At 48.4% G+C, this 16,776-nt stretch overlaps 1 protein-coding gene across 2 annotated transcripts in view; it reads left to right on the top strand.

Annotated features, from left to right (window-relative positions):
• UBAP1 (ubiquitin associated protein 1) overlaps positions 1–13,350 on the top strand; it is a 44,905-nt gene extending 31,555 nt beyond the window's left edge. The window contains exons 5-7 of one of the 2 annotated variants that reach the window (XM_032213777.1): positions 1,519–1,722; positions 11,352–11,453; positions 12,072–13,350. In XM_032213777.1, coding sequence (XP_032069668.1) covers positions 1,519–1,722; positions 11,352–11,453; positions 12,072–12,212 — 447 coding nt within the window. In that variant the 3' untranslated portion in view covers positions 12,213–13,350. The remainder of the gene's footprint in view (positions 1–1,518; positions 1,723–11,351; positions 11,454–12,071) is intronic. The other variant, XM_032213778.1, reaches the window with a different exon arrangement.
• The last annotated feature ends 3,426 nt before the right edge of the window (positions 13,351–16,776 follow it).

Here is a 16,776-nt window from a genome sequence, read left to right on the forward strand (position 1 = left end):
GCTGCCTTCACCCTGCGCCTCTGCCTCCATTTGCTGCTGGTGCCACTATGCCAAGACGAGCCTCCTGCGGCCACCCGCCCGCTCTGGCTCACTGACTCAGCTTTCCTGTGGCCATTGTGGTGTGTCTGGATCACCTGCCTCCTCTTCACACACACACCCCGTGCCTCTGCCTCCGTCAACTCACCTGTGGTCCATGGGCTGCACTCCCCAGTGAGTACCAACCAAGGGACTGCATTTGCTGCCGGATACATTTGGTCCCTGCACACTTGCTGCCTCTTGTGCACATGCTGGGGAAGGGGGCACCCAGATGGGCTGATCACCCTGAAATCATGTTTACCTGAAAATAAGCCCTGGTGCTTATTTTGGAGCCCCCCAAAATATAAGACCGGATCTTATTTTCCAGAAAACATGGTATTTTTAGAAAACAAGTTATCAGCTGAAAACTAACGTTGGGTTTTTATTTCTACACTAATGCAAGTTTTACTTTTTTTTTCCCCGAAGCCAAACATTTTGTGAATTCTCAAGCGCTTTCAAATGGTTTCCTAATAAGGTTAGCCTCCTGACTGTAAAATGTTTTGAGCTCATGACCATTTTTTTTGGTAACAGACAAGCTGACCTCATGCCAAGTTCTTTTCTCTTTTTGATTACTTTCACTTTAAAAATGCAAGGGAGATGAGCAGTTCCAAAATGCAATGGATCAATAAATAGATAAGTAGATGGATTGTCAGGTGGAAGAGAGGCACCAGGGGCCAGGGGATAGTTTAAAAGCAGTGCAAGTTTTATTTCATGCTACCTCTATAAGAACCTCATCTACTAGCGGGGTATGCGAATTGGCGCCAGATACAGGTCAGTGGAATTCAAGATGGGCTGGACTTAGATCTCTTGTGGGAGCGAAGGGACTTGAGGCTGATGGCATGCTTGACCCCTCCCTCAGGCTCAGCCTGGTCCTCCTACAGTGATGGATGAATAAATAGATATATGCAAATAGAAGAGCTGACGAGGTACATATAGTTAGAAGAAATAGGTAGATAGGTAATAGATGACAAACAGATAAAATATAGATAGATAGATGATGGATGGATGGATGATGGATGATAGAGATGGATGGATGGATAGATGGAAGTAGAAGAGGTAGGTAGGCAGATAGTAAGGTAGATGAGAGATTAGGTAGGTAGGGAGAGAGAGAGATACTGGTAGATATAGATATGATAAATGTAATTAAGATATAGAAATAGATGGATATAGATATGGAGATAAGAGATATATAGATATACTGTAGATATAAATATAATAGATATAGATACAGATAGATAGAGATATGGAGATAGATAGATAGATAGATAGATAGATAGATAGATAGATAGATAGATAGATAGATAGATAGAAATAAATAAATAAATAAATAAATAAATAAATAAATAAATAAATAAATAAATGCCTGGCTGAAGGCTTCCACCTTGACTTAGCGCCAGTGTTCTTCCTTCCCTTCAAATGCTCCCCTTCTTTACCTTTTGTTAGGTAACTCACCAAAGTTTCCTGACCTCTCAAGTGCCCAAGACCACCAGCAGCTGTGCAAAAGGGCCCGGCAGCTTCTCCTATGGGGACGTGCTGCAGGCCCCGTCCTCCAGCGAGCGGGAGTGTCTTGAATTCCTCGTGGGCATGGGCTACTCGTACGAAGATGTCTTAAAAGCGATGAAGAGGAAGGGGCAGAGCATAGACCAGGTAAGAGGAAGATCATGTAGGCAGGTGTGAAGAAATGCTGTAAACAAAGAATGCCTTCAGAAATATAAATAATGATTGTTTATTTTTTTTCAATTTTCAAAATGCAAAGTGAGTGAACAAAAGAGAAATCTAAATCAAATCAATATTTGGTGCCACCACCCTTTGCCTTCAAAACAGCAGCAATTCTGCTAGGTCCACTTGCAAACAGTTATTGAAAGAACCCGGCTGGTAGGATGTTCCAAACATCTTGGAGAACTAACCACAGGTCTCCTGCGGACGCAGGCTTTCTCACATCCTTCTCCCTCTTCGTGTAATCCCAGACACACTCGATGATGTTGAGATCAGGGCTCTGGGGGGGCCATGCCATCCCTTCCAGAACTTCTTGTTCTTCTTGACGCTGAAGATAGTTCTTAATGACTTTGGCCGTATGTTTGGGGTCGTTGTCCTGCTGCAGAATAAATTTGGGGCCAATCATACGCCTCCCTGATGGTATTGCGTGATGGATAAGTATCTGCCTGTAGTTCTCATCATTGAGACCACCATTAATCCTGACCAAATCTCCAACTCCATTTGCAGAAATGCAGCCCCAAACGTTCAAGGAACCTCCACCGTGCTTCACTATTGCCTGCAGACACTCATTATTGTACCCCTCTCCAGCCCTTCGACGCACAAACTGCCTTCTGCTACAGCCAAATATTTCACATTTGGACTCATCAGTCCAGAGCACCTGTTGCCATTTTTCTGCACCCCAGTTCCTATGTTTCTGTGTCTACTTTAGTTGCTTGGCCTTGTTCCCACGTCGGAGGTATGGCTTTTTGGCTGCAACTCTTCCATGAAGGCCACTTCTGGCCAGACTTCTCCGGACAGTAGATGGGTGTTCCTGGGTCCCACTGGTTTCTGCCAGTTCTGAGTTGATGGCATTGCTGGACATCTTCCGATTTCGAAGGGTAATAAGCTTGATGTGTCTTTCATCTGCTGCACTGAGTTTCCTTGGCCGACCACTGCGTCTACGATCCTCAACGTTGCCCGATTCTTTGTGCTTCTTCAAAAGAGCTTGAACAGCACATCTTGGAACCCCCGTCTCCTTTGAAATCTTTGCCTGACCTTGTTGATGCAGTATAACTTACCTTGTGTCTTGTTGCTGTGCTCAATCTTGCCATGACATGAAACTGTCTTTCACAACCTCATGGCTGTTCCTCACCCAGTTTTAAGCCTCCTACACATTGATGATCATTCCAGACGGAGCTTGGGGTCATTCCTGATACTTTCGCCCACAGTCCGGTAGAGACTCTGGTTGCTGCTTGGCATTCGGCAGCATCAGAGGCCCTCGACCGGATTGTGCCACTACGGCCCCTCCGAGGCGGCGGATCCCGGAGACCTCCTTGGTTCACCGAGGAACTCCGGGAGATGAAGCGCCGGAGGAGATGCCTAGAGCACCGATGGAGGTCCGATAAGTCCGAATCGAACCGAGCAATGGTAACCACCTGCACCAAGGAATACACCAGGGCACTTAGGGCAGCGAAAAGATCTTACATAGCCACCTTGGTTGCGTCCGCTGAGTCCCGCCCAGCCGCCCTGTTTAAGATAACCCGCTCCCTATTAAATAAAAGGGAAGCGGGGGAATCCTTGCAGGGCAGAGCTGAGGATTATGCCCAATTCTTAGCGGACAAAATTGCTCGGTTTCGGTCGGACTTGGACTCCATCCCCGCAGTTCCAGCCGAGGCACAAGAGGATCAGGTGGAACATCTCTGGGTTGAGTTTCAGGATGTTACTCCCGGGGATGTGGACAAGGCCATGAGGGCTGTAAGTGCCTCCACCTGTGTACTGGACCCGTGCCCCTCATGGCTGGTTACTAACAGCAGTGAGGTGACACGAGGCTGGATCCAGGCGGTTGTGACCGCCTCTCTTCGGGAGGGGAACTTCCCCGCCGCACTGAAAGCAGCGGTGGTGAGACCCCTCCTAAAGAAGCCATCTTTGGATCCAGCTGTTCTTAATAACTATCGCCCAGTCTCCAACCTTCCCTTCCTTGGGAAGGTTGTTGAGAAGGTGGTGGCCTTTCAGCTCCAACGGTCCTTGGAGGAAGCAAACTATCTCGACCCCTTCCAGTCAGGCTTCAGACCCGGTTACAGCACAGAAACCGCTTTGGTCGCATTGACCGATGATCTCTGGAGAGCCAGAGATGGAGGACATTCCTCCATCCTGGTCCTCCTTGACCTCTCAGCGGCTTTCGATACCATCGACCATGGTATCCTTCTGCGACGACTGCGGGAGGTGGGAGTGGGAGGCACCGTGTTGCGGTGGTTCTCCTCCTACCTCTCGGACAGGTCGCAGTCGGTGTTAGTGGGGGGGCAGAGATCGTCCCCTAGGCCCCTAACATATGGGGTGCCTCAGGGCTCGGTCTTATCCCCCCTACTATTCAACATCTACATGAAACCGCTGGGAGAGATCATCCGTAGGCACGGGATCAGATACCATCAATATGCGGACGATACCCAGTTGTATCTGTCCGCCCCGTGCCAACTCAATGAAGCGGCAGACGTGATGAACCGAGGCCTTGAGGCCGTCAGGGACTGGATGAGGGTTAAGAAGCTTGTGCTCAACCCAGAAAAGACCGAGTGGCTGTTGTGTTTCCCTCCCAAAGATTCGACCAATATTCCATCACTCAGGCTGGGGGGTCAAATTTTATACCCCTCAGAGAGGGTTCGCAACTTGGGAGTCCTCCTAGATCCACAGCTATCGTTTGACCACCACCTGACGGCTGTGACCAGGGGGGCATTCGCCCAGGTTCGCCTGGTGCGCCAGTTGCGGCCCTACCTGAATCGGGAGGCACTCACAACAGTCACTCGGGCCCTTGTGACCTCTAGGCTGGAATACTGCAATGTGCTCTACATGGGGCTGCCCTTGAAGAGCATCCGGCGACTTCAGCTGGTACAGAACGCGGCCGCGCGAGTGATTGTGGGTGCACCTCGGTTCACCCACATAACACCTATCCTCCGCGAGCTGCGCTGGCTACCTGTCGATCTCCGGATGCGCTTCAAGGTGCTATTAGTCACTCATAAAGCCCTGCATGGTAGTGGATCTGGATACTTGAGAGACCGCCTCCTGCCAATCACCTCCCTGCGACCAATCAGATCACACAGATTGGGCCTCCTCCGTATTCCATCAGCCAGCCAGTGCCGGCTGGCAACTACACGGAGGAGAGCCTTTTCAGTAGTAGCCCCGACCCTTTGGAACGAACTCCCCGTGGAGATTCGTACCTTCACCACCGTCCAGGCCTTCCGCACAGCCCTCAAGAACTGGCTAGCCCGTCAGGCCTGGGGACAAGGATAGTTGCCCCTCCCGAATGATGAATGTATGTTGCTTATTACTTTTATTATATGTGTCTATGTTACTGTTTGTACTTCCCCTCCCTGATTTTATGTGAGCCGCCCTGAGTCCCCTCAGGGAAAAGGGCGGCCTACAAATGTTAATAAAATCAAATCAAAATCAAATCAAATTAGCACCTCTTTGGTATAACTGGTTGATCATACCACTGGCTATAATCCTACAAAATCCCTGACTTTGTGCATGAGAATGGATGCCGGTTTGAAGGCAAAAGGGTGGTCGCCCCAAATACTGGATTTAGGTTTTTCTTTTCTTCGCTCACGTTGCATTTTGAAAAGTGGCTAAAATAAAACGATCATTGCTTATGTGTCTGAAAGCATTCTTTGTTTACAGCATTTTTTTCACGCCTGCCTAAACCTTTTGCACAGTGCTGTACATCTGGGGAAAGGAGGGAGCAAGGGATGCCCGAGTCAACCTTGGCGGTGGTTTCAGTGCTCAGAGGTGTGACGTCCCCGTTTGTTCCTTGTGTCATCTTGGAGTCGACTCATGGTATTTGTGTCTTGTGTTACGGCATAGGAAAGGCAGCGGGTCCAGAGCTTGTGGTACTTCGATGGGAGAATAAAGGTGGCCTTCCCACTTACAACAGTTCAAAGTTACTACGGCCCTGGAAAAAGTGACTTAGGGTCGTTTTTCACAGTTTTGACCTTCGCATTATCCCCATGATCCTGTGATCAAAATTCAGGTCCTTGGCAACTGACTCATATTTATGACCGTAGCCATCTCCCAGGGTCATGGGATCCCCTTTTGTGACCTTCCGACAAGCAAAGTTGATGGGGATGTTGTGGCCCGCCAGCAGCCAGCAGAGCTGGCAGTAGACTCGGACATTGAGGAGGTTGGGGAGGATGAAGGGCCAGTCCTGGAGTCTGGGGAAGGCTCTGATGAGGGCTCTGTGTCGGAGGCAGAGAGGGGGCCGGGGCCGTCTGACAGTCATCAGCTGCCTTCAGAGTCAGACATCAGTGAGGCAGAAGAACAGCTGGAGCCTGTTCTCAGTGTGTGCATGCGCAGAGTTGCCAGATGAAGGGAACAGCTAAAGAACAGGGGTCGACTTGGGAGTAAGGCCACAGGTGGACGGTGAATGGCCCCTCCCAGAGGGAATAAAAGAGGGAGCAAAAGGGGAGGGGAGTTTGCAGGAAAGACAATTAGTTTGCTTAATTGGTTCCTGACTCTCCGAGGCTCCTTGCCAAGTTTTGCAGCTATCAGCCTGGCAGCTCTCCAAGCCTGATAAGGTCTGTGACTGTAAATCCTCCCTGGAAAGACTTTGCTGGATTTGAATGAGCAGAATTCACTGTAAATTAATAAAAGGGTTTTTTGTCGGGACCAGGAGTTTTCTTCAGGCTCTCGGGAAGCCTCGGTCAGAACAAGGGAAGCCAGATTCAGTGAACAACCTTGTCACTAAATTGACTGTAATGTTCTCCATAGTGATGGGAGGAGTATCCAGGATGGGTTGACCTTGTCCTCTCTTGATTGGACTGAGTCAGATCAGCTCTTTTAGCCACGCCTTAGTCACCAGGCTCCACCCAGTTATCGACTCAGTCCATCAACGGATGGTTGTGTTCATCCTGAGATCCAGAAGAAACTTAAAGGAAAAATTTTAAATTGCTGCAAAAGCGATCAAAATTGCCCCCACGCTGCCTGATCAATCACTAGAGGGTGAGGAAACCCCCATTGGGGATAGAAAGCCCACACAGCAACCACTAAGGTGGCACTCCGCCCAGATCACAGAGCGAGACCCAGGGCACTAAGTGAGGACTCTCACCAAAGGCAGGCAAGCGAGCTCCGCAGAGGCTTCTGCAGCAACGGTGACGCCCAAGGAGGCTCTAAGGGCACCGGGGCGCTCCACCACTCCTCTCAGGGGTTGAGCGACGAACTGTGGTGTTTTAAAACGCCCCAAAGCGCCCGCGCTGGCAGCGATCTCCAAGAACAAGGTGAGACCCGGAGAGGCTCAGAAAGAGCTGCGGGAGGCAGTGGGAGGCGAGAGAGAGCCCCCAGCGGCAGCCAAAGGGCTGAAAGGCCGGTGTAGTCCAGCTGAAGAGATTGTTAGGCTCTTGTGAATTGGTTGCTACTGCTTATGAATTATTTGGGAAGGGCTCTCAACCTCTGTAGAAGGTGCCAAGCTAGCCAGGGCCAAGACGGGTTCCGAGTTCGGGTAAAGCCCTTAGGAATTCCAAAACTGGATCAGTCAGCTTGACAAACCTAACCAGCAGAATCGCCTTGGCAACTAGAGCCCAGGTGGCACAGCGGTTAGAGTGCAGTACTGCAGGCTACTTCGGCTGACTGCTAGCTGCAGTTTGGCAGTTCAAATCTCACCGGCTCAAGATTGACTCAGCCTTCCATCCTTTAACAGCAAGGAAGGCGCCATTGCCAATCACTCCAAACAGAAGGCACAAGCAGCGCCCACTAGTGGCTCCTCTACAAACTGCAGTTCAGTATTTCAGGCCAACACTTGCAACGCCTAGTGGCCGGCAAGTGATGTGTGCCTGCATCTACAAAGCATTGCATTGAACTGCGCCTGCATCTACAAAGCCCTGCAACGCACTCTACTGGCTGACCAGTGAACTGTGTCTGCGTCTACTAAGTTTTTCAATGCACTCTAGTGGCTGACACGTGAATTGAACTCAAAGAATTCATAATACATTCAAGAAATTTTCTGAGCTAATCCTAGTCATAGAATCATAGCATCCTTCTAGCCATGGCAAAAGGGTCAGGCAGGCCAGTCCCCATGCCTCAACCCACCACAAACTCAGAATTGGATGTCCAACCATGAGAAAACGCAGAAGCACCTCAGATGGCCTATGACCTTCGACAGCATTTGCCGAGGGCAGAACATACAGCAGGGGTGGACAACATCAGAGCCGACTGGCTCAGCCGGAACGAGGTGGACAATTCGGAGTGGAAGCTGCAGCCAGCAATCTTCGAGGAGCTGGCAGAGCGCTTCGGACGCCCGGAGGTCGACCTATTTGCCACCCCTCTCAATGCCCAGCTTCCGAGGTTTTACTCCAGTTACTGGACATGGCGGGTGGAGGGGTATTGGTATTGGTATTTTATACCAATAGGGTAGGGGGTAGACGCTCTCCGCAGCCCTTGGCCCTGGGGGCTCCTCTATGCCTATCCACCCTTACCCCTGATCCCCAGGGTCATACAAAAAATCTTGCAGGAGGGGGCGGAGGTGGTACTGATTGCCCCACACTGGCCCCAAAAGCCTTGGTTTGCTGATCTCCAATCCCTCTCGGTGGATAGGCCCTGGAGGATCCCCTAGGAGAGGATCTCCATCAATCAGGGGTCGCTGGAACAACCGGACCCTCAGTGGCTCCAGTTGACTGCTCGGCGCTTGAGCAGAGCATCCTGAGGGAAGATCACTTCTGCCCCAGGATTATACAGATTATCCAGGCAGCTCACAGACCCTCCACGGAGCGCATTTACGGCGCTACAGGGTGGGCTTTTTCAACATGGTGCATCTCTAGGGGCCACGATCTGGTCTGGGCCACTGTTGCACAAGTTTTGGACTTCCTTTGGGCGGGTCTGGACAGAGGGTTGGCTTCCAACAGGATTAGGAGACAGGTCTCGGCCATTTCATCGGTACTCCTGTGTGGTAGATCTCAGACACGGACTCACCATCCAATGGTCATGTGGTTCCTCAAGGGGGCCTCCAATCTTAAACCACCCATGGTGCACAGGTACCTTGCCTGGGACTTACACAAGGTGTTGGACGCTCGAACCATTACATACTGTCTCTCTGAAGTTCCTGACACTTAAGGTGGCCTTTTTGGTGGCCATCACCTCCGCCAGGAGGATGTCCGAACTACAGGCTCTGTCTACCAGGGAAGATCTCTGCGTGTTCCACCAGGACAGGGTAATGCTAAGGTTGGACCCCTCCTTCATACCCAAGAAGGTGTGTTCTTGCTTCCATCGCTCGCAGGAAATGATATTGCCCAATTTCTGCCCGGATCCTTCTCACCCCTTAGAGAGGAAGTGACACACCTTAGACATGTGGAGGGCTCTGAGGATTTGCCTCAGAAGAACCAGGCCAAACAGGAAGTCTGAAGCCCTATTTGTTTCCTTCCAGCCGGGGTCCCTGGGGAACAAGGGGACTTCCACCACGAGAGGCAGGTGGTTAAGAACCTGTATTGCTTCTGCCTATCCGGCACGGGGTCTGCAAACACCAAGCTCTATCACAGCGCATTCTACACGAAGCGCGCCACTTCGGCGGCCTGGGCCATTCAGGCCTCACTATCTGAGATGTGTAGGGCAGCCAGGGGGTCTTCCCCCTCACCATTTATGAGGCATTACAAGTTGGACTCCTTTGCTTCTGCGGAAGCCTCATTCGGACGTAGGGGTGTTGCAGGCTGTTCACAAGGCGGGGGAGAGCTCTCACCAGGCATAAGTTTGGGCATTTACTCAAATGTGTAACCTTCCCTAGGGACGTGTAGGCTTTGGTACGTCCCATCCTGGATACTCCTCCCCTCACTATGGAGAAAGGGGGGAGGAGTATCCAGCCCCTCCCTGATATGGGTATGTTGGAAAATTGTTATGTTGTTTATTGAACTGCTCTGTTGAAGTAATAAATAAAGGTTTGAAACTAAAATAAAGTCGAGTGGATGACACAGCGAGTCGGATAGAGTTCTTCGCCGATAACTGGGTGGAGCCTGGTGACCAAGGCGTGGCTCAAAGAGCTTATCTGACTCAGTCCAATCAAGGGAGGACAAGGTCAACCCATCCTGGATACTCCTCCCCCACTGTGAGAAGAGGTGTATCAGGTAAGTACCAACGGCCTATTCACTTAACAACTGTGGCAAGAAAGGTTGTAAAATGGAGCAAAACTCGCTTAACAAATATCTCACTTAGCAACAGAAATTTTGAGCTCAATTGTGATTGAAGGGAAAGTCTAGTTGTATTACTTAGGTATCTTTTTAATTTACATCCCAACTTTTATTAGAGTTTTATTAGAAGAGCCGAGGTGGCGCAGTGATTAGAGTGCAGTACTGCAGGCCACTTCAGCTATTATCTGCAGTTCAGCAGTTCTAATCTCACCAGCTCAAGGTTGACTCAGCCTTCCATCCTTCCGAGGTGGGTGAAATGAGGACCCAGACTGTGGGGGCGATATGCTGACTCTGTAAACCGCTTAGAGAGGGCTGAAAGCCGTATGAAGCGGTATATAAGTCTAACTGCTATTGCTATTATATTTATAAATAATTCAAGCCAGTGAACATAGCTAAATACTCCTTCCTTCTATTTTCCCTACCATAACCAACCTGCCAGGTGAGGTGAGCTGAGAGAGGGAGGGAGGGACTGAGAGAGGGGGATTCAAGATCATCCGCCTGGTTTTTGTGCCTAAGGCAAAACTAGAACTCCCTGTCTCCTGGTGACTGGCCCAGAGACATCCATCCAGCTTTCATGCCTAAGGCAGGACTAGAACTCAACATCTCCTAGTGTTTGGCCCAAAGTCACCCACCCAGTTTTAATGGTTAAGGCAGGACTGGAACTCCCTGTCTCCTGGTGACTGACCTCAAATTCCCCAGACAACTTTCATGGCTAAGGCAGGACTAGAACTCACCATCTCCTCCATCATCTTAACCACTACTAGGCCAATTGTCTCACCCCATGTTGTTCCTTCATGAAATGTTTTTGAAACGAAGACTCTGGTCTGCGCCTGGTGGTCGCATAGATGCCAAGATGGATACTGCCCCCAGGTAGTCCACAACATACAACCACAATTGAGTCCAATATTCCTGTTGCTAAATGAGACAGTTGTCAAGTGAGTTTTGCCCCATTTTATGACCTTTCTCGGCACAGTTGTTAAGTGAATCACCGCAGTCATTAAATCAGTGACACGGTTGTTAAGTGAATCTGGCTTCCCCATTGAGTTTGCTTGCGAGAAAGTCGCAAAAGGAGACCACGTGACTCCAGGGCACTGCAACCGTCATAAATGTGAGCCAGTTGCCAAGCATCGAGATTCTGATCACGGGGATGCTGCAAAGGTGGTAACTGTGAACATCAGTCAAAAGTCACATTTTTCACTGTCGTCGTAACTTTGAACAGTCACTAAGCAAACTGTTGTAAGTCGAAGACCACCTGTACTTAAGTGACAACCGGAACAAGAATAGCGTTGAAAATGAAATTTGTGGATAAAGGTGACCGGTTCTAGCGAGGACCAGGTGAGAAGGGCTTGGCCAGTTCAGGCAACTCAACTCTAGAAAAGTGGAAATTAGACTTGCAGAGGAAACATTTGAACTCGTTTCTCTCTGTAGATTCTGGAATACCTGGTTGTCCGTGGGCAGCTCTGTGAGAAGGGCTTCGATCCGCTCCTGGTAGAGGCTGCGCTTGAAATGCACCAGTGCTCGGAAGAGAAGGTGAGCATTCCTTGTTGTAGTGACAGCACTTAAAGACTTATACGGTGCTTCGCAGTGCTTTGCAGCCCTCTCTAGGCAGTTTACAGAGTCAGCATATCGCCCCCAACAACAATCTGGGTCCTGCTTAGACCCACCTCGGAAGGACAGAAGGCTGAGTCAACCTTGAGCTGGTCAGGATCGAACTCCTAGCAGTCAGCAAAATTAGCCTGCAATATCACATCCTGACCACTGCGCCACCACGACTCACTCTGCTTATGATATTGTTGAATCTGTTCCCAGGGTTAGGGTGCTTGACACATGGTGTGGCTTTCCCTGTAGGCATCACTGGATTTGTGGCTTGTTACGTGTGTGTGTGTGTGTGTGTGTGTGTGTGTGTGTGTGTAGTCATGTATTCTGTCATGTTTTTATTAAGTTTATCAGGATTTCAAATACAAAATGAAATGAAAACAGTGGGAATTCTGGGAGTTGAAGTCCACAAGTCTTAAAGTTGCCGAGCTTGGACACTCCTGACTCAAAGTCCCCTCTCGAAGCCAAGAGCTCCGTTAATCCACAAAGACTCCGTAAACCATCTTGACGGCTTATATCTCCCTTTCCTCCCTTCCTTCTTTCTTTCCTCAGGCCACCCAGATTCTCCATCTCATGAGCAAATTTCAAGAAATGGGCTTCGAGCTGAAAGACATTAAGGAAGCTTTGCTATTACACAACAATGATCAGAACGATGCCCTGGAAGATTTAATGACCCGAGCAGGCGCCAGCTGAAAGGCGTGAGCGGGGGCAGCCCCTCGCTGCTTCTGGCCACCGGACACCCCCCCCCCCCCTGCCATCACCAGCCGGGTCTACTCTGGTGCTGCGGGAAGGAGAATGTCACGAGGATCCTGTGTTCGCGATACCGTCGCAGCTGAAAGAGCCGGTCCTTTGCTATGCCCTCAGTCTGATCAGCTGTGCCCACCCACCCAAAAAAGAGTTTCATCAATTAAAGGTTTAAGTGTCCTTCCCCCCCCCACGTTTGTTTCTTTGGGTAGGCCAGAGACTCCAGACTGAGTTGTGCAGACAAGTGTCAGGCTAGGTTCCCCCCCCCCCCCCGGCCTCCCAATTCACCCCACCCCAATTCCATCCCTGACAGCCCCTCCTACCCCTTTCCCGGATCCTTTGTACTGGACTCAAAGAAGCGTCAACCCGACTCTCGACTGTGAACTCCTACGCTCCGACTTCCTTACAACCGCTTTCATTTGTGTGCCTGCTCGTACCGCAAATGTTTCGAGAGAGACTTTTTAAAAAAAAAATCAGTTTGATAGAAGTGCAATGGAAGAAGTCAGTTTTACTCAAGGCGGGGAGGGTTGAAAGGAGGAACTTAGTAAATTTAGTGCAACACTGGTTCACTAACGGCCATCGCGCCTCCCGGAGAATCCGTACGGCTTTTTCCGGCGCTTGTGAATTTCCACCAGTTCTCCCCCCCCCCCCCAAAAAACACCCCCAAGATAATAAGCTGTGAAATCTTTTGCCCCTTGGCTCTTCCGTCTATCTGTCCCCGGAGGTTTTGGATCTGTCCCGCCCGAGCTGATCATTGTTCTCCTATTTAAGCCACGTCCTTCTTCAGAAATGACGTGACAAGTCAGTTTTTAACATAACCAGGTTGGGAGATCTCTTTTTCTAGCACTTTCTTTATAATATTCACCTCGTTGGTTCCGTTTCGTTTTTCTTTTCTTCACACTGTTATTATAATTATTAATTATTAGTCATAGGAATCAGCCTTTTGGGTTTTGATAGCGAAAAAGTATTACGTTGTACCTGTTTAAAGATTTAAATTCATAAAAAGAAATATATAAGCGGTCTTGATGCTCGAAGTAATTTGCTATTTTGGCTCTGCAGAAAGATACTAATAAAATCCTAAAATGTGGCTCGTAGTGTTCTCGGGCTTTAGGAGACGTTAATCTCCTTTTCCCTCCCGCTTTATGAAAATCCAGTTTTATGATTTCCCCCATTAGCGTGCGGTTAATAATTAGTATTATTTGCCCAAATCGCTGACTCGTTTTTCTTCATCCTAAAATAAGGGATTATCAATTACTGCACAGGAATTGATCTCATGACAGCTGTCCGTCTCTTTCCAAGAACTGCCATCTAGGGCTTCGTTCCTTGATATTTAACTTTAATTAACTTTAACTTTAATGGTATTTGTATGCCGCCCACTCCCTAGGGACTCTGGGCGGCTAGAGATGAACCCTTCATATATACAGGTAGTTCTCGACTTACGGGGCTTCGCAAGTTGTGTTGTCAAGCGGATCGTTCTTGACAGGTCTGCTTTTAACAACTGTTCTTGTGATGGCTGTTAAGTGAATCATTCCACCATTTAAATATATCCATGCTCCATAATGGACATACTTTACTGGAAACTGGAAGTAAACATCAATTTCAACCAAAAACTAGTCAATTGTGGTTGCGTGATTGTGGGACGCTGCCAATGCCGGTAAATATGATGTGGTTGCCAATAGCAACAGCACTTAAGATTTACGTACCACTCCACAGTCCTTTATAGTTTATAACACTCCGGGTACACAACATTACAATGTCAGCCTGTTGCCCCCAACAATCTGGGTTCTGCTTTTACCCACCTCAGAAGGATGGAAGGCTGAATTCACCTTGAACCGGTCAGGATCGAACTGCTAGCAGTGGACAGTTAGTCTGCAGTACTGCATTCTAATCACTGCACCATCAGGGCAGATTGGATGGATGGATGGATGGATGGATGGACGGACAGATGAAACTTAGCAATAGCACTTCTGTACCGCTCCACACTCCTTTATAACACTTTGGGTGCACAACGCTACAATGTCAGCATATTTGGGTTCTTGTTTTACCGACCTTGGAAGGATGGAAGGCTGAGTCAACCTTCCAAGCATCCGTGCGGTCATGTGACCAGGGGGACATGGTTGTCAGAACGAGGGCATAAGTCAAGGACTGCCTGTAATAATCAAGACAATCAGATTCTGTAAACCCCAATACTGCGTTTGTTTAATCCTGTTAAGTTTCTGGCTTGAATGTCCTTGACTCAACACTCGTGGAACTTGAACCTGGGGGGAAAAAAACACTCCTCATTGTGTCATTTCCTGTACTTGACCCATTTCCTTCCCAGGGAGGGCAGTATCACAAGGGCATTGTAGTCCTGAGTAACCATGAATGGGTCTTCTGGGACTAACACTCCATGTCACTTCGCTAGAGGTGACTTGCCACGGCCCGGTGGGGTTGAGGGTTGGCTGCCCTTGGGCAGATCTGCAAGCTGCTTTAAAGCCTAAGGGAATTCGCTGGCCCAGTACAATAATACAATACAATAGCAGAGTTGGAAGGGACCTTGGAGGTCTTCTAGTCCAACCCTTTGCCTAGGCAGGAAACCCTATACCATTTCAGACAAATGGCTATCCAACCTCATCTTAAAGATGTTGGATAGCCATTTGTCTGGAGTCAAATAAAAATAGTAGTTAAAGAAATGTATAATTTTAGGCAAGCTAGTTGGAAGTCATCCATTTCAGATGGACACAAGGTGGACTTAATGTTATTTTTCGGAGTATAAGACACGCCAAAGTATAAGACGCACCTAGCTTTTGGGGAAGAAAACAAGGGCAGAAAAAATCTGCCTCTGCCTCCCAGCAATTTGCCTCTTTGCAGCAAACAGCCAGTTTTAGTTTCAGCACAGCCTGATTGGCACAAGCAGCTGATTGTTGGGCCTCCCAGCTGTTTCAGCCTGCAGGGATTGCCATAGCCTATTTTCCGCCTGTTCTGGATGGTGGAGATCGGAATGAGCGGAAAACAGAGCGTGCAGAGGACAAAAATGGGGTGTGGAGGCCGAAAATGGTAATCCCTGCAGCCTGAAACAGCTGATCGTTGGGAGGATCGACGATCAGCTGCTTGTGCTAATCAGGTGCTGAAGCTGAAATAGACTGTTTGCTGCAAGGAGGCAAATTGCTGGGAGGCAGAGGCCAAAGGGTGGAGGGCTGTGCGTGGGTGGGGCTACATTCAGTGTATAAGATGCACCCTAATTTTATCTTGGGGGGGATGCGTGTTATACTCCGAAAAATACGGTATATGTACGTACGTACATACGTGTGTATGTAGAGAGCGAGTGAAGGAGACAGCACACTCCCTTAGTTTCAGACACAGGGCAACCTTTACATACATACATACATACATTGTGTGTGTGTGTGTGTGTAGAGCAGTGTTTTTCAACCACTGTGCCGCAGCACACTAGTGTGCCGTGACATAGTGTAAGGTGTGCCGTGGGAAAAACACTTTATATATAGTCAATATAGGCACAGAGTTAAAAATTTTTAACATTTTCTAATGGTGGTGTGCCTCGTGATTTTTTTCATGAAAAAAGAGTGCCTTTGCACAAAAAAGGTTGAAAAACACTGGATAGAGCACACTGCCCTAGATTCAGACAGACAGGGAAACCTTTAGATATATAGTGTGTGTGTGTAAAATAGCTTTTAAAGTAGTGACCAAAACATTTTTTTAAAAACCCTCCAAATATAAAAATACGGCAGCAAAGAAAACACAGAGAAAGGTTTTTGTTTTTTTAAAAGGAAGAAAAAAAGGATAATGTGGAATCTACAAGAGTCTACTTAGGGCTGGGACCATGGCAGAATTTGGAGCCACGAACGTTCATGCCAATCCTTAAAGCTGCAGAGTTAAATGTCTAATAAACCAGTAAGAGAACTTGAAGCTGCTTATAAAGACGAGAAAGGCGTAATTGCATAAGAGACGCTGTTTCATCCTCTTAGAACCTTGTGTAAAAACTTGTCAAGTGAAATGAAAAACTGCCAAATCATGACTAAACTTTATTTATAATGGCGTTAAGTCAGGTTTGGGGACGGAGAGCCCCCAAAATGTCCTCTTCTAGCTGTGCCGAGACATCACATCACCGAGTTCCCTGTAGCTGGAGAGGACCTCTGCCGCCACCGCACATCGGCATAATTACGCTCTCCCGCCCTCTTCTCACTTCTGAATTATTCTTGCAATCAAAGCATCAATGACATTTTGATCCGGGGACTCCATTTAGAGGGCTTTGTCACGGACACGGCAAATCCCGAAGCAAAATTTCAGTATAAAATGACACGCATCTATTCAAACTCATTCTAACTTAATTTACATAGCATTTGCCGCAATCAACATTCTTAACCCACATGAATCACCTTCCTTTATAAAGGCATTTAAAGAGGCTTTTTGGTATGGTAAGGCAAAGTGCTTAATGCAAAATAACCAAGTTATCCCTATTTTTTTTGTTGCTTTAAATTTAGGTGTGCTGCTCTCAATCCATCTGCCGGGTATATAT

Source organism: Thamnophis elegans, chromosome 3 (genome assembly GCF_009769535.1).
Source record: "Thamnophis elegans isolate rThaEle1 chromosome 3, rThaEle1.pri, whole genome shotgun sequence".
Lineage (NCBI taxonomy): Eukaryota > Metazoa > Chordata > Lepidosauria > Squamata > Colubridae > Thamnophis > Thamnophis elegans.